Genomic DNA, 23,670 nt, shown 5'->3' with positions numbered 1-23,670 from the left:
TCCTGTGTACAGTAGCAGCCACCATAAAAGGCTCCAGCGTCCAGATAGCTCTACACAAATCCAGTAAAACCAGCACCGTATTGCATTCAACTTGGGATTTATCGAAGTGGTTGATTTGTAGGTGGAGGGGATTGCGAAACCAAGAATTTGAAGGTGACGTGAGAACACAAGGAACACGAGGGCTTTAGACAGATTCGGACCTCCGGAGAGTAATACCCTAAGTCCTGTACGGTGGTTTGTATTGTTCGAGAGTTGATATGGGATGGTCTCGGGAGGCGTCCTTGGCCGTCTTATATAGGCTGACGACCTAGGGTTACAAGTTGGTTTGAATCTAATATACTCGGTCGTTACATGGAAGGTGATCTGAGTCGGATGATAATACGTATCCCGCAGTATCCGGGCTGATTTGAATCGTTCGACCTCCTTGGTGCGTACTCTAAGTATCTTGATGTCCTTGGCCCGCACGTTCTTGTCGGGCAGACTCACCTCTCAGGACCAGCCAGTACCCTAGTCGGTAGGACCCATAGTATCTACATCCCTCACTTAGAAAACCAAACAAAACGATTCCCAAAGGACAAATAAATAGAAGGAAAATTTCCACGAAGAACAAAAAATGATGGACATAAAATATAAATAAAAAAATGAAAAATACCCAAAGGCTTAGGTGACTGTATTCCCTAGCTCTCCTCGGTTCTCACCGGCCCCAAGTGGGAGTGACGTCCGAATCTACCATCACCGTGTGCCCACCGCGTGCTCTGCTGTCTGCTCCCCTCCGCTCCCTCTATTTCTACCTCCTCCGGTCCTCGTCTTCAGTCCCTCCACACCACCCCCTCCCCGGCCTCCTCTCTCTGCCTCCAACTCCAACCCATCTTTAGCCGCAGGAGCTCCTCGCCCGATCGGCGCCCCGTAACGAACCGCCAGCTAACAAACAGGAGGCGCCTCGACGTTCTCGCCCTGCTCCGGCCGTTGGCGAACCGAAAGGTGAGGCCTCGCTGCGTGCGACCCCCTGTTTTGCTCTGTTTCCATCTTGGGCTCCTGTGCTTCGCCGGCATAAATGTTTCTCCATGTTTGGCGATCTCCTCTGTGCCTGCGTGTACCTGGGGTCAGTCATTGAGGGTTTGGGGGAGGGGGATTGTGGATTTAAATCCATAGGATTTAGTTCGAATTGGAGCTAGATTCTGGAAATCAATAAAACAATCCCCCTAAACAGGCCCTGATAGTGCTCTTGGCCGTCGTTATCCAGTTCTTGGAAACAATCTTCCATCTCCTGGTAAATTCATGGACCCTGTTGCTTCGGATTCCTTTTTTTATTTTTGTAGCCATGAGTTTTGGTAAATACTACGGTGTAGCTCTTCTTCTTATGGTCCTGAATTCTCGACCAGTGGTACTAGGGGAAGAAGAGGGTCCAAGCATTGGCTGTTGCCTTGCCTCCTCCTCTTGTTGGTGTTTCCCCGTCTGTCCCTTTCAGTATGATTCTGAATTTGCCATCTGCCAATCAGTTACTGGAGAGGAAACCAAGATCAGTTCCTTCCTGCTGCACTGTAAATCCGTCCCCCGTCGTGAATCGACAACACCGCAAGAAAAATCTAATACTCTGATGATGCTTTTCTTGGAGTTTTTTACCCACATGTCCAATCACAAGGAGACCAGACCATTTTACTCTCTCCCTTGTTGTTCTTGGCCAGCTGAGCTCACTAGTTTACCACGATGATTTTGGCAGCTGCAGAGCAGTCCCGTCCTTCCGTTTCGTTCATTCATTCGCAGCGTATCGCAATCTCTAGACAGCTCGATTCATGGTGGAGGAATAGTTTAATCGATTTTGCTGCATGAAAACTCCAGAATTGCCGCTGATTTGCGTGCCTCCATTATTGGCAACGAACCCGACCAAAGGTTCGGCCTGCTTTGAACTCGTCGTGCGCGTCTGTCTGATCAGTTAGGAGATCACATCGTGTCGCACTGTAGCACCCTACCAAGAAACAGAGCCCGCCATCCCCGCAGTGCCCCCTCCTTGCCATGCGGATCGAGATCAGTCGCCGGCCATGGCGGATGAGCGCTGTGTGTCTGTAGCAGCTGCAGTTCATTTTATTTTTTTTCATTGCAGGATTCCCAACCAAACTGTTCTGGATGACTCAGTCGAATGATTGATTTGGTGCAGGGCTAGCTGCCAAGACGGCTCTCGCGCCGCCGGCTCTCCCCCGTTCACTCTGGCCTTCCCCGTGCCGGCGCCGCCTCGCAGCCTGAGCGAGGAGCATGCGAGCTTGCCCTCTTCCTCCGTCGTCGTCGTCCTCCTCGCGATCATCGCGTCACTGCTGCGGAGGGCTTCTCCCGTAGATAACGGTTAAGTACTGCTGCTGATTCCGTCCGTGAACGCCGCGACAGGCGCGCAACAAGGAATGGCCAAGATGAGCTGCTTCCCCAACCTGCTCGCCGCCGGCAGGAAGAAGAAGAACCGCAAGGTCGCCGACGCCAAGAAGGCCAGCGGCAACGAGTGCCCCAAGGTGAAGCCGGTCGAGTTCATCGACTCGCCGGTCGCTGCCGGCGCCGGGAAATTCGAGAAGAAGGCCGCGCCCAACGACGTCAAGCTCGCCGCCACAGCCGCCGCGGACACGGTGCCCGTGGCGTCCCGCGAAGGAGGAGGTGATCAATTCGTCTCCAAGGAGTCGGTTGAGGGGGGTGAGCTGTCAGATTTCGACTTCGACTTCCACGCGCCCAAGAAGCCCGACGGCGACGGCACGGAGGAGGTGATCGCGGGCGACGCGGCGGAGGAGCCGGCGGACCCGTCGCCCAAGCTGAAGCGGTCTTGCTCCAACATCGAGACCAAGCGGCCCGGCCCGCGCGAAGCGCCAGAGATGCCGGCGCGGTCGCGCTCCTATGGCGATCTGGGGAATCTGATGGGCGGTCTCGTCGCGGACACGTGGGCGACTCCGCACGGCGCGCCGGAGGCGAGCCCGGTGTCGGTGAAGACGTCGTACACCGCCGACCGCGTCATGCTCAAGAAGCGGTCGTCGAGCCAGGTGCTGCCCTCGCGCAGTCGGAAGCTCTGGTGGCGGCTCTTCCTCTGGAGCCACCGGAACCTGCACCGGCCGCGGTCGGAGCGCCCTGTCGAGGCGCGCTCGCCGGGCCGCCACGGCGGGTACACCTCGGACACGCTCGAAGAGGACCGCAAGAACAAGAAGGTCATGGTCGACGACTCGCCGCCGGCGTCCGTCCCGAACCAGTGGGTCGCCTTCTGCGCGGAGAACTCCCTCCACGACCGCGTCAGCGCCTGGGTGTGCAGCATCGAGAACGAGCCGCCTCCGTTCCGCATCGCCGAGGAGGACGAAGACTACGACGGAGGCGACGACGAGGTTGATGACGACAACGAGCGCGGCGGGTGCGCAGCGCGCCCGCGTCCCCTCGAGCTCGGGGAGTCGTCTTCGGGGAAGAACCACGGCAAGCCCAAGCGTTGCGCGGCTGCCGACGAGGTCGTCCAGGCCAACACCATCGTGCAGTCCCTGAACGCCTTCTCGTCGGTGGCGCATATATCCGGGATGGGCCTCAAGGTCATGCCGATGATCGCGCCGTTCTCGAGCCTCCGAGCCGTCAACCTCTCCAGCAACCTCATCGGTGAGCACTGCACTGACAGCCCAAGAAAAATGTAGTAGCTTCTGTTGTCGGACAAGTGCTGAATTTGTGCTGCTCTTGGCAGTTCATATCTCCCCAGGATCGCTGCCGAAGGGCCTGCACTCCCTCGATCTGTCGAGGAACAAGATTGCAAACATCGAGGGGCTCCGGGAGCTGACGAAGCTGCGCGTGCTGAACCTCAGCTACAACCGGATCTCCCGCATTGGTCACGGTAAGCGCGTCGGTACTGATTACTGAACTTTCACTTCCAAATTTCCAGAGTTCAGGTTACTGCTCCGTGTCTCTAGGAGTAACTGGCAAAGACAAGGATTTGCTATCTGTTGCACACATGCACGATTGCATCTAGCCGACAAGTCGATTTGGATCAGAATCATTGAACGAGACATCCCACATTGTGGTACCTGTTTCATATCTTGGCTGCCAGAGGACACCACTGTTGGGGCTTGGGAGCTGGGACCATTGCAGTTGAGATGGCCTTGTCACAAGATCTCCCTGGCATTTTATTCACTCTGATCTTGGTATCTTGATAATCAGTTAGGATTTAGGAGCCGGTCCTTGGAGGAAAGGATTTGCAGAACAAAATTCAATCAGAAGCCCAATTGTTAGGCTGTTTTCTCAAGGACATCTCTCTGTCTCTGCAGGGCTGTCGAACTGCACGGCGATCCGGGAGCTGTACTTGGCGGGCAACAAGATCAGCGACGTGGAGGGGCTCCACCGGCTGCTGAAGCTGGCGGTGCTGGACCTGAGCTTCAACAAGGTGACGACGGCCAAGGCGCTGGGCCAGCTGGTGGCCAACTACCACTCCCTCCTGGCGCTCAACCTCGTGGGCAACCCGGTGCAGGCCAACGTCGGCGACGACGCGCTGCGCCGGGCCGTCACGGGCCTCCTCCCCAACCTCGCCTACCTCAACAAGCAGCCCGTCAAACCGCAGCGCAGCGCGAGGGAGGTTGCAAACGACAGCGTCGCGCGCGCCGCGCTCGGCTGGTCCGGGTCCGGCGGCCGGAGCCTGAGGAAGAAGAGGGCGTCACGGCGGCTCGCGCAGAGCCCCCGGTCGTCGTCGCTGACGAGGGGCCGTGGCGGCAGCGGCGGGGACGGCAGCGTGAGGAGCAGGTCCAAGGGCAGGCACCACGGCTGAGGCAGCGCGACGAACCCGATATTCCGGAGGCGAACACCATGAATTCCAAGAGCTGCGATGGAATGGAATGGAACAATTGATGTACATACATTTTAGAGAGAGAAAGAGAGATTTTGCTTAGATTACAACTACGGGCTTGATGGATTGTTTGTAGATGCAAAAGGGCAATTTTAAGCTTGACGATGCCAACGTTGCCCAATTTCTCGAATGACGAGGTATTGAATTGAAAGATCAAAGGTTGCGGTCACCGTTTGTTGCGTAATTTGATAGCTTTCTTGTTAAAGTTTATGTGAAGAAAAAAGATATGCTTGACATTTACTGAAAATGAAGCGGGTGAGAAAAACAAAAAAAAATGTAAAAGTAATTTTCCGACCTGCCGGATTCGAACCAGCGACCTAAGGATTTATCTGCAACAACTACAGTCCTCCGCTCTACCAACTGAGCTAAGGTCGGCTTGTGGTATAACCTGGATTTTATTTAATTTATTTAATATGTGTGGACTTCACATTACTGCTAGTTTGGTGCATGGGCCTTGGGCTGCAATCACTTATGATGCGGGCTTGACGATCATCATGGATGAATTTCATCATTACGAAAACAGAAGCGCCATGAATAAACGTCCGAAGGCACCAAGAAGTTAAACTCCAAATCTCACCACGAAGTAAAGAAGCGATTCACCGCGCATACGTTGCCGTCCTCACTCACTCAAAGCGACAAAGCTCATGCACAATACCAATACGTGTCTCGCCTTAGCCTGCCTTCCAAGCAATCCCCATCAACCTGCAGGTTCGTTTTGCAACGGTTCAACGCACGCACGCCGGGTATCCGTTCCATTTTCCACGCATGCCTTGCCTTGTCTGCTCGATTACCACCCCGCTCGAGCAAGCAACGACGATACCCAGCACGTCATCCATCCACACAGGCACAGCCACCTATATATATTCATCTCCGCACCGCAACCCCTTTAAGCTAATTGACTGCGTTGCACCGCGCTCTCGCATCCTTGTGCGTGCCGCGTGCGACCATGGAGAAGCCAAGGTCGTTCGGCGCCGCCGGCTGCGGCCTCCTCCTCTCCCTGCTGGTGATCGGCTTCGCGCGCCCATGCCACTCCTCCCTCTACCGCCCGCCGCCGCCCGCCATTGTCTACCACGCCGGCGCGGTGCTCGACGGCGCCGTGCCGGTCTCCGTCCTCTACTACGGCGCTTTCTCGCCGCACCAGAAGGCCGTCGTGGCCGACTTCCTGCTCTCCCTCTCCCCCCGCGGCCTCCAGCACCAGCAGCACCACGGCTTCGGCTCGCCGGGGCCGGCGCCGGCGCCGTCGGTGGCGCGGTGGTGGGAGACCGTGGACCGGTACGTGCGCAAGGCCGGCCGGGACCCGCCGCGGGTGCTCCTGGCCAGCCAGGTGCACGACGAGGCGTGCTCGCTCGGGAAGACGCTGTCCAGGCTCCAGGTCGAGCGGCTGGCGGCGCGGCTCGGCGTGGCGCCCGGGGGCGTGGCCGTCGTGCTCACGGCCGCCGATGTCACCGTCGAGGGCCAGTGCAGCAGCGCGTGCGGGGCGCACGGGGCCTCCACGCCGGGCGGCGCCGCGCACGTCTGGGTGGGCAACGCCGCCGCGCAGTGCCCGGGGCGGTGCGCCTGGCCGTTCCACCCGGCGGAGGGCTTCGCGTACGGCGCGCGTCACGCGCCCGGGCGCGGCGCCGGCCGCGGTGGCGAGACGATGGGCGCGCCCAACGGCGACGTCGGCGTGGACGGCATGCTGGTGAACCTGGCGGCGATGCTGGCCGGCGCGGTCACCAACCCGTACGGGCACGGGTTCTTCCAGGGGGACCCCGGGGCGCCGGTGGAGGTGGCGGCCGCGTGCCCGGGCGTCTACGGCCGGGGCGCGTACCCGGGGTACCCCGGCGCGGTGAGGCAGGACAAGGTCACCGGCGCGGGGTACAACGTGGTGGGCAGGAATGGCAGGAAGTACCTCGTGCCGGCGCTGGTCGACCCCGACAACTACTCCTGCATCATCTTGTCGTAGGCTCCTAAATCAGCTGGGGCGGCGAATGGTTGTTGCTGACAGCGCTTGAACGCTGGTATCCATAGTGATCTTCTAATGCTGCATGTAATTTGAGTCTAGGCGATGGGCGCCAGCTGATTATACTAGGAGTCGCTTATATTTGCCATATATGCCACAAACAACGAGAGGACTAAATGACAATGAAAAAAATCACATGCGCACTTGCTTCTATGGATCAATGGGAAACGATTGTCGTGTGTTAATGGCAGTTCCTAAACTTCGCATTTTACCTACACTTAGGAGTCTGATGAATTATTGGGAATTTTGCTTGTCTTATTTTATTTGCACATAACAATAATTGTTGATATGTTTCTATCAACTACTACCTCTGTCCTTAAATATATGACGTTTAGGACAAGCTAGTTAGTTCAATGCTTGTTCTAAACGTCATATATTTAAGAACGGAGGGAGTATGTAATTGTTTGAATTGTTCTGTTGCAGTGCATGAGCAATTTTGCTAGTCCTCTAAAATGAAGTCATGTGAATGTTCTAACATGTGCGGCGTGCATTAATTCAATGTGATATATATGTTCAGCCACACCAATGCAACAAACCCAACCGTGGTAGTGGTCTATTTGCACACCCGCTTCTTCGATCATGCATGTCTTCGCAATTTTATTGAAAACCTAATTAAAGTTTCCTGTTCTTTATCTGCATGTAAACCTGCCTCGCAGAATTCCCTTATCTTCATCTCTATTTACTCGTACCATGCATCCCTGTATGCTGCAAACATTTTAACCAACTTAATTAGAATTATTTTACACTATCCAGATGGAAGGGAAACATCAAGTATCCAGATATCTTCAACCATTATACTATACAATTATTCACGAAGGTGAAGACTGTTTCTAGACCTGAATTGTATACTGTACAGTTGCTCGGCACGGCAGCTTTATGCTACTGCCCTTGAACGGCACTGATCTTGTGGCTTCCATCCTCACGTACGCCGGCCTTCTTCCTTGTAGGACTCGGCATCTTCTCCTCTGAATGGAACTACGCGAGGGGACGCTTGGCTGAAGCAACATACAGGGTCTTCTTGCTAGGCGCCTCCAATCCGAGTCCATCATATTTGTCCTCCTCGATGGGCACCAGCTGCCCAACGGCCAGATTTCCCTTTGTTGGCGCTCGAACTACAGCTCCATCACTGCCACCGCTGCCATCATAGCCGCCTTGCCGCAGCCTGATTGGGGCAAAGTTGCATCATGGCCATCGGCAGCCATGATGGCCAAATGTATACAACGGCTACGCACAGGTACAAACAAATGGCCAGTTCCTTCTTTAACATCCTTTTGGCGATGAATAGAAAGAGGCAGGGTGGTGGTCTATTGGGTGCAAGCTGTGAACACGAGAGGAGAATTAGGAGTACAACTTTCTAACGTACCATGGCTGGTTTCTAGTTGTTGTTATTCTGTAACGCGAGAGATGCAAAATAGTAGTTTTGGAGATAGATGCCCAGGAGGCCTTCAGGGAAGCATGGTTTCCATCTAAAAAATCTGACGGGTGGGAGAGAAGATGCGTACACGATGGTTAACAGGTCTCACATGCCACAGCAAATCAGTCCAATCTAATGTGGATCCATAAGAAAAGGAACCAAAGCCCACCAAGCAACCCACCACGTAAAGACGGTGGGGAACCGGCCCAGCCCAGGGTTCGGCCGAACCTGGACGGGCAGTTCCCGCCCTCATCCTTCACGTGGCAGTGCCTGATTGACCAAGGATGGCGGTGGGAGAAATTCCCCATGGATACCTCCTGGAACCACCCTCAACCACCTATAAAAGGAGGAGACCCCCCTCACACACACCACACTTGAAGCCTCTCTCCCTCTATCTCTCTAGCTACTCTTGTAATCCTTAGGCTAGTGGAGTTAGGCTAGAGATGAATTCTTGTAGTGCTAAGCTAGTCTTCGGGTCGGTTGGGGGCATAACCTCCGGCTCTCAGTATGGCTTTGTACTCGACTTATTGGTATCCTATCTATAAAGAGTATGGTTGTTATGCTATTTCGATAGTATATTATGCCATGTCCTATGCTTTATTAAGTTATACTCATATGCTTAGACTGAATCTATATTACCGCATCAATTCGTTGTGCCTTCGGCCTTGCTCTAGTTCTATGCCTGCATGCGGTCAAGGCAAGAATCAATTTCGGGTCCAGAGTAATCAGGCTCCGCATTAGACAGAAGGACAAGGTATTCAGGTTACAGACCAAGAAAGAGGGATGTTACCTGGTCAACCCCAGTCAACATCCTTGTAGCCCGAAGAGGATAAGAAAGCACACGCGGAAGGCAAAAGCACAAACCCCGATTCTTGGGAAGGCACCAACGACACCTTCAGCCACAACCCCAAAGAAAACCCAGAAGGTATAGAAGGTGAAGGATGTACAGTCATCCGTGTCTCCTAGACCGGATGCACCATCCACAAGCTAAAAAGCCACAGAGGAAGTCCCGCTCAAAGGACTTAAAATGGTGAGCCGGCTGCCAAAGGTAAATCAGTAGTTATCTCATATTTAAATTTTCAAAATTTTGATTTCCGTTATTTGGTTTTCCAAACTGCATATTTGATTTTCCAAAAATTGCATTTGCATGCTAGAATCCCTTTCATAAAAAAACTTTCTGAAAATTCAAAAGTAATAAAGTGACTTGAGCAAAATACTTTGAAAATTATTTCTGAGCATTTCTGGAGCAAACTTTGGCTGGGCCTCCCCATTATGTCACCATATAGCCGTTAGGGGTCATGGGCCAAAGCTGGCAACCAGTGGGGCCACCAGGGGTCGGCCGAACCGTTGGTTCAGTCGAACCAGGCCCAATGGCTCTTGGGCCCCATCGACTCCAACAGGTCCTAGCCGTTGCCCTTAGAGGTGAGTGTTGAGCATCCATTCAACATTTTGCTCTCTCACTTCCTCTCCTCTCTTTGGCTCTCGGGTTTTCATTGAGTTTTTGCACAAGTTCAAGTGCAAGAAACCTCTCTCTCTCTCATTTCCTTTGCTACAAGAATCAACCAACCTTTGGGGAGCATCTCACGAGTAAGAGCTCATTTTGATTTCACTAACGTAACCCGTGTGCAAGTTGTGTTTTGCTCCATCCACCATGAAAGGAATTGGATGGAAGCTCTCTAGTGCATTCAGGAAGGTGATGGGATCGAGCTCAAGCAGCTCCCATGGAAGCGCAAGCATGCACCACTCCGACGACTACACGCTAAGCCCAATGCGGGAGGAGGAGGTGCCGCAAGAAGAGCAATTTGAACCACAAGCCATGGAGGTTGAAGAACTTCAACCCAACCTACATGGCAACCGAGAAGCACAAGCCTATGCCCTCATCAAAGACCGAGTCTCCATCCACACTCGAGCATTCGACTTCGAGCTTCTTGAGAACATAGGTATGGATGTTGACTTTGCTAACATTTGTCATATAATTGGATGGAATGATTTTGTGCCTATTTCTGAGGAAGGTTCCCGCCTCCTCACCATCCAATTCTTATGCACATTGCAAAAAGACGATGATGGTATTTCCTTCCGTCTCTTTGGAACAGAGTATGAACTCTCTTGGAAAAACCTAAGTCTATTGTTTGGTTTTCATAAGAAGTTCTTAATTGACTTTAACAAAGCTGTCCGCGATTTTAATCATCATTCCTTTTGGACAAGTATTTCCGGTTAAGTCATCGTTGGCAAGTTTTCTCCTTGCTGTAATGATATTCATAATCCTACTTTGAGGTTGATGCATAAGTGGCTTGCTTTATCACTGTTCCCTAGGGAAGATGTTAGGCCTATTCGTAATGATGAGCTTAAAATTCTCTTTGCCATGGTTAAGAAAATTAGAGTTTCTCCTGTTAAGCCTATGATTGCTCAGTGGTTAGAACATTTCAAGATGACTGGTCTTATTGAGTGTACCTCTTTGATTACTCACATTGCTTCCAAAGTCGGGGCATTAGATGGTATTGCAGTTCCTTATTGATGAAGCATATTTTATTCAAGGTCACATTCTTAAGCATGATGCAAACCAGCCACTGGTAATTTTCTTCCCTGACTATACAAATGAAATCCCGTTACCTAATCCGGAGTTTTATTTATATAAGTTTCAGGAGCTAACCCTTCCTCTTATACCACAAGAGGAAGCTCGCAGGAGCAGTGTTTATGGTAGGGTAACTCAGAGCAGGTCCAGGAACAAAGCCACTACCTCACAGTACCAGCCCTCGCAGTCCCAACACGTCATGTAGCAAATGTACCAGGCAAGGTGGGTTCCAACCGGGCAGATGTCAGGGTTTGCACCCGGGTATCAGCAAGGTTGGGACAAACCACCACGACCAACATGAAGCTGGAGGCTCAGGCTGGCAAAGCGCAAGCAGCGCGGAGTGGGAACAAGGACCACATGGACATCACACCTCTTCCAGCTCCAGTGGTCCGCCCCCACTATTTGGTGCACGTCGATCCTTCTCAGCAAGAGGATACTGTGACATCACGGACCTCAGTCGTCAGCTGAACGATCTCGACGTTCGTACAGGTGAAATCCAAAACACTGTTAACACACATGTCTAGGGTTCGCCATGTGGCAGCAGTAGGTCGACACACAGTTCAACGCCATCAACACCTCGCTGCAGCAAAGCCACAGCAACATACAGACCTACTTCCGCTCCTAGGGGTACAACCCCCATCCAAGCCTGTGAGCAAAGAACAAGCTTGGGGGAGGACACTCCAAGAGAGGCAACTTGTATCTTGTATCTTTTCATTTCCTATCTTTGTATATAAAAAAATATATCTGCATATGTGTGACGACCGACCCCTAATCTTTCGGGTTAACCTTAATCCTAACCCTGATCGTTTGTCCTGTTTTGCCGCGCCTGAGTGCTCAGCCTTCAGCCCGGTTCCGACCCCTGAGGCCCGACCCCTTCCCGCTTCACTCCGATCCCGACCCCGGCGAACCCAGCTCACCGTCAGATCCTTCTAAGCCTTTCACAAACGCCGTTCCATCCGACCAGTGGACCCTTGAGATCTTTTTCCCCCAGATCTTCCGCGACAGGCGCACTCGAGTTGCATGCCCGCTTCAGAGCCTTCCCGCCGCGTGGCTCATCTTCTCCGACGCCCGCCGCTCAGTTTTGTCTCTGGCTCACGACCGAATGGATCCTCGCGCCCCTTTCCCCAATGGTGGCGGAAGCCCCTCTGCAACCTTTCTGCAGCACCTCGCCTCCCGCGCCCATCATCACACCGCCAGATCCCGGCCGCAGAGCCCGATGTCGCCCGTCTTTTCCGTCATTTCGAGCTCAGTCGCGCCGCCTGGTCTCCGCTACACGACGATTCCTCCATCGCCAACCCTGGCCACGGCAGCGACAGCTCCTTTCCCCGCCCTGCCAGAAGCCGCCCGACAATCTGTTGCTCCGCGCTCGCCCGTGCGCCCGCGGCTGCATGTCTTTTCACCTGTGCGCCCTCGATTCTAGCGCCGTTTAACCAGTCTCTTCTATCAAATCTTCCGCACGACGACGCCCGCCTCCGCCAAATCTCAACCACCGGCATACCCGCTCCTGCGCCGCCCTGACGACAGAACCCAATGACCGCTGGCGTCATCCCCGAGTCCTGCACCACCGCCCTCTTCGCTCAATCGCCGCCCCGGCAGAGCACTCCATTGCTTCCTCCCCGGCCTTCGCGCCACTCTCCTTCTCTCTCCCGCGCCGCTTCCCTTCCCCATTCCAGCAACTATAAAAAGGAATGCACAAGCCCGCCGGAGTTCCCTCCGCCATTGTTGCCTTCAGCCATTCTCTTGCTCCCTGCTCAAGCTCCTAGCGCCGCCGCTAAGCTCTTGAGGAACTCTCCCCTCGGCTTCCCTCAGTTTTCGCCAAGCCACCCAGCCGTTTGCTCCTCAGTGCTGCGTAAGAGCTCACTTGTGATCCACAAGAAGCACCGCCGTCGGAGCACTGCCAGTCTTAGCCGTTGTTCAAAGCCTTAGTCCCTCCGCCCAAGTCTGTTTCTTCCCGACCCCAAGCCTTCCTTTTAGGAAGAAGGTAAGCTGCCGACCCCAGTCCGCTTCGCCCGACCCCTCCTATCCGCCCGACCCCGGTTCCATCTCGCCCGACCCTATCTGTTCCGCCGACCCTTATCCGCCTCGCCCGAGGGCTCGGCTGTGATCTTTCTCTTCAACCTGAGGGTGTATGTGTAAAACTTAGGAACCCTTCAGCGCTTACGTCTAAGGATTCCTAGTATACCACATCCTCTAGTTCAAGGATCAGATCATAAGTTCCTTTCCGACCCTTGCCTCTTGATCTTCACCAGCTCTCTTGAACCTCACCACCCTCTTACTCTTTGTCGCGAGTTTCTGGGCTCAGGCGAGCAAGTGTTGCTGTTGAAATAACCGTCTATGCTAACTCTTGCATTGCATTCGTGTAGAGCTGCGCCTCGCCGACGGCTTCTACGAGCTACACCCGACGCCAGAAGACGACGCTGTAGCTGAGCTCCTGGCTGCTGAAGCCGAAGTCGCCCCCGAAGTCGAGCAGTTCTCTTCCTCTTTGCTCGAAGGCAAGCCCCGGTTGCATGAAAACCCTGCGTTGTTTTCCAAACTTGTGCATGCCTTCTGTAACATGTTTGTGCATTTACGTATAGGAGTTGTTGGAAACCCTAGATGCATGACTTAGTTATCCCCATGATCTGAGCACTAGCTGTTGGACCGAGTAGTTGCCTTGCTTAACTAGAAGACGGTAAAAGCCGAGTGATTTCCTGTCACTCGCGAGTTGTAGGAGTTGCATGTCTACCTTTCTGTTGTAACTATAAGGACGATGGACGGGGCAGGGTTTTGGTAACTCTTTGGTGGACGGATGGTTGCCCCGTCTGTCTATGAAAACTTGATAAGGCCCGACAGTGGTGGTGTTCGTGATCAAGTGTTTGAAAGTACTAGCCTCATACTTAGTATGGGATGAGGAAGCCTAGTACCGGATTGAACCTAGACGTGAGCGGTCGCCCCATTGTTCTTGGAACGGAGTTTCCCCTGCTGGTTGTCGCACGTGGTGGCCTGCGTGGTCACAGAACGGCAGAGGCCGGGTCTGTGGAACCTTGCACCAAAGGAAATGGGCCCGACACGGGTTAGGGGATTGATGGGGAAGGCCGACACAGGAAGCGACCTCCGGGTACGTGGATGTCGTGAGGCTAGGTTCACCATGCATGGTTTAAGAATTCGAATCGATTCGTCTGCCTCTCACAGTTTGAGATTGCTTGATCGCTATGTCACCCTGAGTAAATGAGGAATCTGATGATGACATGGTTTGTTGATATACATACCTTGTTTGGTTCTATGATTGCTTAGAATAGGTTGCAAAACCTAGACTGGTTAACGAACTTAGAATCGGAGCTAAAACTTGAAAATAGGGTTCACTTAGTGCCTTTGGCAAACAAACCCCTCAGCCATAAAGCCTTGCATGTCTAGAAGTGTGGAGTAGTTTTACTCCTATCGATTAAGTCTTGTTGAGTTTAGTAGCTCAGCCTTGTTGTGGCTCCTGTTTTTCAGGTGAAGTTGCTGCTCCTGACCCCTCTTTTGCTGGCGCTTGGCCGCCCCAGCTCCCGCCGGGCTGGACGGTCGAGTGGGATCCCTCCTCGGACGGCGAGGAGAGGGATCAGTGATGTCCCGGCTGGCCTCACCAGGACATCCGACCCCGACGATTGCTTCCGCTAGTGTTTTACCTTCTGTTGTTTTCCGAAAGCTTGTAAAACTCTGATATTCCTTCGCAACTAAAATCCAGTGGTTAATTTGTTAACTCTTGGGTGGACTTGTTGTACTCTCTGGAACCGCTCACCTTCGTGTGAGTCTGCTAAATCGGTCCTGTTCAAGTGGTTAAAATCGGAGGAGAATCCGACGGCACTTCGTGTTTACTCGGCTTAGGCATGAGTGTCGCATATCAGGCGGCCAAATCATGTCTAACCCAGTAGATCCGAAGTGGATCCGCCACAGCATGACAAAAAGAACAAAAATATTTCCTTGCTTTCATATGTGTAGTAAGAATGTTTTAGTTCTTCCTTGTGGAGATGATGAATAGTTACTCTACCCCAATTTCCTTCATGTGCCTAGTTTACAACTTAGTATTCTCCCAAGTTTTGAGTTTGTTGGCTGTCGTTCATCCTAGAAGCTTGAATCTTGTGGGATGAAAAGCCTATTAGATGTAGGATGAAAAATGAGGCAACTCATATCTTGGTGCGAACTATACACATTGAGTGATCAAGAGCATCATATGAGGAACTTATTTTCTTTTCAAAAACTTATAAAAAAACATCCGAAAAGAAACTTGAACAAGGAGTAAGAAAATGGTGACTTTATATAACCATTCTATCATGCAACTGCCTAAGACAAGGAAAAACCCAAAAGCCCCATGGGACTAAGGTAAAAAGGGTAGACAATACCAACTTATTCAATTGAAGGAAGAGTCCTCTGCTGTACACATGGTACATGAAAGAAACAAGGTATTGTAGCAACTCCTGATCAACAACCTAAGTCTTAGATTTTGCTCGGGACAAGCAAAGGGCAAGCTTGTGGAAGTTCGTTGATGGTCCTTATGACAGAAATCCGACCGTCACACTACTCAAAGAATAAAAAGGAAAACTAACATTCCTTACTCGCATATTTGTTATCAATAACCTAGTTCCACATGTATTGGTAAATAAGTGATTTTAGGGATTCAAGTCTGTACGAGAGAGGAAACATGAGCAAACGTGGACGAAACATACAGAAGAACACTTAATGCATACATGATGGTTAAGATGGCCCACATGACAGAGCTAATCAGCCCAACTCAGCGTGGGTCCACGAGTAAAAGGACCAAGGCCTACCAGGCAAAGGTTGTGGGGAACCAGCCCAGCCTAGGGTCGGCTGAACCTGGACAGGTGGTTCTCACCCTCATCCTCCACGTGGCGGTGCCTGGTTGACCAAGGATGGTGGTGGGAGAAGATTCCCTATGGATGCCTCCCGGGAACCGCCCTCAACCACCTATAAAAGAAGGAGACCCCTCTCTCACACACACCACACTTGAAGCCTCTCTCCCTTTCTCTCTAGCTATTCTTGTAATCTTTAGGCTAGTGGAGCTAGACTAGAGCTGAATTCTTATAGTGCTAAGCTAGTCTTCGAGTCGGTTGGGGGCGTAACCTCCGGCTCTCGGTATGGTTTTGTACTCGACTTGTCGGTATCCTATCTATAAAGAGTATGGTTGCTATACTATTTTGGTAGTATATTATACTATGTCCTATGCTTTATTAAGTTATACTCATATGCTTAGGCTGAATCTATGTTACCGCATTGGTTCGTTATGCCTTCAGGCTTGCTCTAGTTCTATGCCTATCGATCGCATGGTCGGGGTTCTGGAAGGGTTAGAGTAGTGATCACGTGTACGAGTGTGGTGCTTGGGTGCGTTGGGATCCATCGAATATGACTGTGCTCCACGGTCTGAGTAGTAGGCGGCAGGTGGTGACAGCCCTATCCGTCCCTTTTAGTCCTCCACGTTCGGGTATGGTGTAGGAGTTCTGAAAGATTCCTTACTTTGGTAGATCATGAACGGGTATTGTCCCCGTAATGTTGTATGCCTAGACTTAGCTCTGATCATGTGCTTGTATAATCTTTGCTAGTATAGATAGATGCCATTAGGACCCCTTGTATGGGTTGCTCCCGCTAACTTTAGGCTTATTCTTTTATTCTTTATTCTTGAGATTGGCTTGTGTGTGTCATATTAAACTCATATATTTATCATAGTTTACCCATGTATGAACTTTGGTCTATTATTTAAGCTTATGATCTGGATATGTATCCGATCTAATGTCATCTTTTGGAAAAATATAAATATCGATACCCGGAATACTATCCGGGTGACGTATATCCGTAAGCGAATTTATTCGTAACGTCACCTAGCCAACTCAGGCATCTTGGGGCAGTCCATGCCACCGAGAACAGGGATGACGCTGCAATGGAAAGGTGCTGTGGTAATCTGCGAATAGGAGGAGCCGGATATGTGTGGGGATGCGCGCGGGAGGGAATGGGATCTGGGAGTGTGGGTGTAGCGTACCTGCCGTTGGAGATGGCTGTGTTCGACGATTGGCATCACCGGCCCCCGAGCAGTGACCAGACCCTCAATGCGGCGTGTGTGACGCGCCCAAGGATTCACGAGGTGGAGACCTCATCAGCCACCGCATCGTCAACCTCCCCCAGCGAGCCAATCGACCTCCCAACCCCAAATCCTTGAACCCTATCCAGTTTATGCCTCAAGCTGAGAGAGGGAGGAGCATGGGGAGGAAGAGGGGAAGAAGGAGGAGGTGAGGAGGAGGAGGAAGAGGGCGCTCGTCGCCGGCCGTCGGCCGTGAGTGCTCTAAAGAAAGTAGTGAACCTTACCCACTAAAGATTTTACAAGCCATAATGAACTATGGTTGTCAATTGTGGTCACATTAACATATTTCCACAAACTATATAGTTATTACAAAGGTCATAGCACATCCATTTCGCTTAGGAGTTAGGAATCCCTCGTGAACAGCCTTTTATTTTTTTTAAAAAAAACATGATCCTCGTTAGTGAAAAACGATTTTTCTAACGTGAAACTGCCCTCCTTGGCTCGCTAAAAAGAATCTGATTGCATAAACGTGAGATCTCCAAACCTTTTCTTTCCCTTTTCTTCCACACAAGTCCAATGCTACAACTAGCAAAATACCCGTGCGTTGCTATAGTAAAATGGATAGTATTTTTCAAAATTTATGTATTTTTTATTTCTACTACTATATTTTTTATTACACTTCATGGATTTTATCAATAGAATTTTTTCTTAACATATTTTCTTCTACTAATATACTGGTTGCATCCTTTTTTATTTAAGCAAGTGATTGCTAGAGGCAAAAATAGGTATAGACATATTTTTATTAAAGGGGGTGTTTGGATAGCAGGGGCTAAAGTTTAGCCCTGTCACGTTGGATGTTCGGATGCTAATTAGGATAACTAAACATGAGCTAATTATAAAACTAATAGCAGAACCCCTAGACTAAATCGCGAGACGAATCTATTGAGCCTAATTAATCCATCATTAGCAAATGGTTACTGTAGCACCACATTGTCAAATCATGGACTAATTAGGCTTAATAGATTCGTCTTGCGATTTAGCCTAGGGGTTGTACAATTAGTTTTATAATTATTCTATGTTTAATACTCCTAATTAGTGTCCAAACATCCGATGTGACAGGGGCTAAAATTTAGCCCAAACCTCTCAAACACCCCATATAACTTCTGTACTTAGTACCTATTGAACTCCCATACATGTCCTTATCCTTTAAAGTCGACAAATGGTCCCTATAATTTAAAAACTAAAAAGCTAGCTAGAATAAAAAAATACTTGGCGTTACGTATACATTTACGTTCTTTGCGAGCTATATTTTTACTATTTACGAACAGCTACCTGACAGCCAACTCTGATTACATAATTTAAATATGCTTCGCAATCACAAGCAAAAGGGCAGCCTAGATGGTGGCATTCCTTCGTGGGAAGCACTTGCGGAGCTAAGTGGAGGTCAAGGTGGGCCATGGCCCCCCTTCTCTGGAGAAAGTTCCGAAGAAGGGTGTGTTTGATACCACCTGCTAAAGTTTAGCACTTGTCACATCAGATGTTTGGATACTGATCAGGAGTATTAAATATATGCTAATTATAAAACTAATTGTATAGATGAGTCTAATTCGCGAGACGAATCTATTATGCCTAATTAGTTCATGATTTGATAATGTGGTGCTTCAGTAACCATTTGCTAATGATGGATTAATTAAGTTTAATAGATTCGTCTCGCGAATTAGCTCGGGTTCTGCAATTAGTTTTATAATTAGCTCATATTTAATCCTCCTAATTAGTATCCGAACATCCATGTGACACTACTAAAATCTAATACCTAGTATCCAAACACACAAATAGAAAGCCCATGGCACTAGCTTCTAGCTACTACATGCAGTGCTGTTGTAAATTTGCATGGCTGCATGCATGCATGTCTCACCTTCCAGCGCTGGCTCTCTCAGCTAGCTTTATTAACCGCTAAGTATGCCTGCTATATGCAAATTATTGCCGATTCTTCTTGAGACGTTAACATATTCGATTGCTTTTTCATACTAGCTATAATATATTTTCATGGAGTTAATTTGGGATTACGAGGTTGTTGAGATCATCATGAAATTGGCCTCCCCTTGATCTTAATCCTAGCTCCGCCACTAGTGGGAATATTGAGGTTGTGGTTTTGAATCCCCGTCCATGCTTGTGTTTTTGGTTGGATTTTTTTTCTATTTAATGTCAGTTTTTTTCTGCAGTAGCATGCGCGGTCTGATGGTTGCGTGGCGGTTCTAGGGGGTGTTTGGATACGAGGGCTAAACTTTAGCCCTGTCACGTCGGATGTTCAGATGCTAATTAGAAGGACTAAACATGAGCTAATTACAAAACTAATTGCACAACCCCTAGGTTAAATTGCGAGACGAATCTATTAAGCCTAATTAATCCATCATTAGCAAATGATTACTGTAGCACCACATTGTTAAATCATGGACTAATTAGACTTAATAGATTCGTCTCGCAATTTAGCCTAGGGGTTGTGCAATTAGTTTTGTAATTAGGTTATATTTAATATTTCTAATTAGTATCCGAACATCCAATGTAACAGGAGGTCAAATTTAGCTTAGGGGAGCCAAACAGCCCCTTGCTCCAGTTTTGGATCTAAACCTCGGTTTTTGCAACCGTGGGTGAGTGAGTTGCGGTTTGAGATGATGTACGAGGGAAAACTGGAAAAAGTTTTACTCACTGTAATAATATAGGTAAAGATTAATGTTTCCTCTTAAATTTTCATGTAATTTCTTTGAAAAATCTAAACTCAACATCTCTAGTACTCACATTATGAAATTCTTACGCGATGCTATTTGGTTCGAACTTTCCTGTCTTCTTTTTCAGGCAACAATGCAGTGGCTATGTTGCAGTGTAGCACTGCTGACAGTGAACATTTGCAGCAGTTTTGCTTGCTTCGCATCGAAGCAGCTCGAAGCGAGGAAATCAACGGCCGCGATTGGATAGTCGGTCTAACGACAATCAATCATAGTCGCCCGAGCAACAACCAGTGGTTCCTTCCCCCCGTTCCATTCTTTCCTCCCCTCTCTCCCCTCCCAGAGTCCCAGATCCGATCTGATCCCCGCCGGCGACCACCGGGGCACCGCCATGGCGCTCAGCCTCCGCCGCAAGCAGCTCGGTAAGCTCTTACTCTCCGTTCGTCCCCACTGACCTCGCCCCCCTCTCTCTACCTGCGCGCGCGCCCATGTCTGGCTCTAACCGCGCTCTCTGCCTCCGATCCAGATGTGATCGTGCGGATGCTGCATCTGAACCAGCAGCAGTTGCCGAACGGCGGAGAGGGGCAGGGGGAGGAAGAGGCGTACAAGCTCCTGGTGATGGATCCGGCCTGCGTCTCCCTCCTCTCGCCGGTGCTCAAGGTCGGCGACCTCCGCCGCCACGGCGTCACCCTCACCCTCGGCATCGATCGGCCGCGGCAGGCGGTCCCCGACGCGCCGGCCGTCTACCTCGTCCGCCCCACGCCGTCCAACGTGGACCGCATCGCCGCCGACGCCGCCGCGGGCCTCTACGCGTCGTTCCACGTCAACTTCTCCACCTCCGTCCCGCGGCCCGTCCTCGAGCGCCTCGCCGCCGCCTGCGCCGCCGCGCCGCCCGCGTGCGCGGGCCGCGTGGCCCGCGTCGCCGACCAGTACATCGATTTCGTCTGCCTCGAGGAGGGGCTCTTCTCTCTGGCCCAGCCCCGTGCCTACGTGGCACTCAACGACCCCGCCGCCGCCGACGCTGACATCACGTCCCTCGTCGACGCCGTCGCGCTGGGCCTCTTCTGCGTCTTCGCCACGCTCGGTGTGGTGCCCGTTATCAGGTGCGCACGCGGAGGGCCTGCGGAGATGGTCGCTGCTGCCCTCGATGCCCGGTTCCGCGACCACCTACTCGCCAAGCCCAACCTCTTCACGGAGGCTGCATCAGCCGCTGTTGCGTCGTTCCAGCGCCCTGTGCTGTGCCTCTTCGACAGGAATTTTGAGCTGTCTGTGGGGGTGCAGCATGACTGGAGCTACCGGCCATTGGTCCATGATGTGCTTGGCTTGAAGCTTAACAAGCTGAAATTGCCTGCAGAGAAGTATGAATTGGATGACTCTGATAAATTCTGGGTCACAAACAGCTGGTCACCATTCCCCAAAGTTGCTGAGGAAATTGAGGCACAGCTTGCCAAGTACAAGCAGGATGTGGATGAGGTGAACCAGCGCACTGGTGGTGGCAGTGGAGTTGAGTTCGATGGAACTGATTTGATTGGCAACACAAGGCATCTCATGAATGCGGTCAATTCGCTCCCTGAGCTGACAGAAAGGAAGAAGATGATTGATAAGCACACAAATATTGCAACAGCATTGCTTGGGCATATCAAGGAGAGGTCTCTGGATGGATACTGTGACTGTGAGAATGATATGCTTGTGAATGGCACTGTGGACCGGAACACATTGCTGAGTCTCCTTAAAGGGAAGGGCACCAAGGAAGATAAGCTTCGGCTAGCTGTGACCTACCTGCTGTCCTTTGAGACACCACCATCATCAGAATTGGAGCAGGTTGAAGCTGCACTTCGAGAATCAGAAGTAGACATGTCAGCGTTTCAGTACGTGAAGAGGATAAAGGCATTAAACACTCAATTTGCTGCTGCATCAGGCACAGCAACCAAGAGCAACATTGTCGATTGGGCTGAGAAGCTTTATGGGCAGTCCCTTAGCGCTGTAACTGCAGGTGTGAAGAATCTCTTGTCAGATGGGAGGCAACTGGCCTTGACGAGGACAGTTGAAGCTCTAATGGAAGGGAAACCAAACCCAGAGGTGGATGACTACCTCCTTTTTGACCCACGAGCTCCTAGGTCAGGAACTGGTGGTCAGTTTAAAGGACCCTTCAGAGAAGCTGCTGTTTTCATGATCGGTGGTGGAAATTACATTGAGTACAGGAGCTTGATGGAGCTAGAACAACGCACACAGCCTTCCAAGCATGTTATATATGGTGCAACAGAAATTCTTAGTGGGGCAGAGTTTATTCACCAACTTGCGGAATTGGGGCAGAAAGCTGGATTGGGTGGTGGCAGCAGCAACATACCACCAGGTGCAGCGCAGTAGATAGAAGCTCTTATGTTAAGGATTGATTCAAGCTTCAGAGATTACAGTAAATAGGCTTATACCCCACATCTTATTTTAAGGAGTGATTCAGGCTATGTAGATTAGTGGCGTCGAATTTCCTAAACTCAGGTTTATGCCCAATGGAATGAGCTGTCAATGCATAGCTTTGTGGTTATTTCAATTTGGCAGTCTGCTATGATCCATTGCCCATGTATGCCAATTTTAATTTGCTGTATTCTATTTCCTTTTGCCCCCTTTTAGTTTACCGAGAAATTTGTTGGTGGAATTTTGTTTGCACCCTACCAGGGATCAGTTCATAAATATTATGATCAAACACCATTTCTGATCTTTTGATAAATTGATTTTGGTTGAAATCATGGTACTACAAGGTGCTTATATATTTTCTTGCTGTAGTGCATGAATGCCTTTGTGCTGAGCATACCTGAGTTCCTGTGATATCTAAGTGATTCACTATGTCATTAACATGTGTGTGCGGTAATACTATTATGTGAATACATTTTGCCGATTGGGAATATACCTCAAGAATGTGGCAAAGAATCATTTGCCTTGCATAGTTGGATGCTTGGATTAGGGGAATGTATTTTAGCGATTGCAAGTTCAAGGCCGTATTAACTGTATTGCATTTTTATTGAAGCTCAACTGGTGAATTGTTCTGTTTCCAGTATTAGTGTTCTTTTTCTGTCAAACTAGATCATAATGATATAACTGTACACATTAAGAATGCGAAGTTTAATAAAGTGTCTTTAACCTTAATTCTTTTAATCTTCAGCTAACTCTAGCTGAGATTGCGTTCTATTTCATGTTCACAGCCAAATTGCTGCTGCCATAACTGTGTTGTAAATTTTATTCACTCCCAATTTTCACTATGACTTGTGTCAGTTGTCCCCTTCCAGTTAAGTGATTGTTATGCAAGCATTCTAATATTTTTTGTTGGTTTCCCTACGAATAAGGCATATACCTGTACATAGTTGAAGTACATGATATTATTTATTTGCTGGCACACCAGAAAAACCCCTTTAACTTGCATACATTATGAGCGCATCTTAACTTGCATAGCATTATTGTTCTTCAATTAAAATATACGCTCCCTGTTCATTTAAATGGCACAACTGGATGGTTCTGCTACTTCCTGCAATACACTGTATGTATCACTATGCCTAATCATCATGGAACCTTGTATTTTGTCAGATCGATCAATTTTGGGACATGACTTTGGTTGAATTGCAGCAAAATCTGGCTCTACCTTGGTTATGTCTGATCCTGGATTGGCCATCCAATTTGATCCTGATATTCATCTCATAAAGAAACGTGTTTTCTGCATGGTGCAGTGGAAACTGGTAAAGCAGCAGCTAAACTAATAAGTTCCCTTGTATCCTTGTGCTGATACAGAATCTTTAGATGTCACACGAGGTGTCATATGTCGACAATGATTTTGCGTTCTAGGCCCTCTATACCTGCTTCCAAATCATAGGATTTGTAGCTCCTTACTTGAAACTGTGTTGCCCTGCTTGCAAAAAGAAATGGTGACATAGTTCATGCTATGTGTCTTGTCAACCTTTTTTTTTGCTTCAGCTTTTTGTGATATTTGTAGGTAAATTTTAACAACAGCTGGTGTCCTTTTGCAGTTGTTAAGTTGTATGTGATCCAAAATACTGCTTATCTTGCCCTATACCCAGGAAGGAGCA

General features: G+C 50.0%; 3 protein-coding genes and 1 non-coding gene across 5 annotated transcripts; 3 read left to right on the top strand and 1 right to left on the bottom strand.

Moving 5' to 3' along the window:
* Nucleotides 1-799: 799 nt before the first annotated feature.
* On the top strand, nt 800-5,006 carry LOC117839255 (uncharacterized). 2 transcript variants are annotated; one of them, XM_034719550.2, is made up of 4 exons: nt 800-981; nt 2,156-3,606; nt 3,689-3,835; nt 4,266-5,006. In XM_034719550.2, exons 2-4 carry the CDS (start codon nt 2,394-2,396, stop codon nt 4,757-4,759), a joined length of 1,854 nt encoding a protein of 617 aa, XP_034575441.1. In that variant the 5' UTR covers nt 800-981; nt 2,156-2,393; the 3' UTR covers nt 4,760-5,006. The 2 variants fall into 2 exon arrangements, with proteins under 2 accessions (XP_034575441.1, XP_072146714.1); XM_072290613.1 differs by lacking the exon at nt 800-981 and adding an exon at nt 1,004-1,270.
* A 120-nt stretch (nt 5,007-5,126) lies between these two features.
* On the bottom strand, nt 5,127-5,212 carry TRNAY-GUA (transfer RNA tyrosine (anticodon GUA)). The gene is given in 2 exon segments: nt 5,127-5,162; nt 5,176-5,212. It is a non-coding gene; the product is annotated as a tRNA-Tyr (tRNA).
* Nucleotides 5,213-5,718: 506 nt separating this feature from the next.
* Nucleotides 5,719-7,038, top strand: LOC117837118 (protein PHOSPHATE-INDUCED 1 homolog). Its single transcript, XM_034716708.2, has one exon. The coding sequence runs from the start codon at nt 5,784-5,786 to the stop codon at nt 6,780-6,782; it is 999 nt and encodes a 332-aa protein (XP_034572599.1). The 5' UTR covers nt 5,719-5,783; the 3' UTR covers nt 6,783-7,038.
* A 12,821-nt stretch (nt 7,039-19,859) lies between these two features.
* On the top strand, nt 19,860-22,322 carry LOC117838842 (SEC1 family transport protein SLY1). Its single transcript, XM_034719023.2, has 2 exons — nt 19,860-20,019; nt 20,124-22,322. Exons 1-2 carry the CDS (start codon nt 19,989-19,991, stop codon nt 21,962-21,964), a joined length of 1,872 nt encoding a protein of 623 aa, XP_034574914.1. The 5' UTR covers nt 19,860-19,988; the 3' UTR covers nt 21,965-22,322.
* Nucleotides 22,323-23,670: the final 1,348 nt, after the last annotated feature.

This window comes from Setaria viridis, chromosome 9 (assembly GCF_005286985.2).
Source record: "Setaria viridis chromosome 9, Setaria_viridis_v4.0, whole genome shotgun sequence".
Lineage (NCBI taxonomy): Eukaryota > Viridiplantae > Streptophyta > Magnoliopsida > Poales > Poaceae > Setaria > Setaria viridis.
Note: the sequence above shows the minus strand (reverse complement) of the source record. Positions and strands in the feature narration are given on the sequence as shown.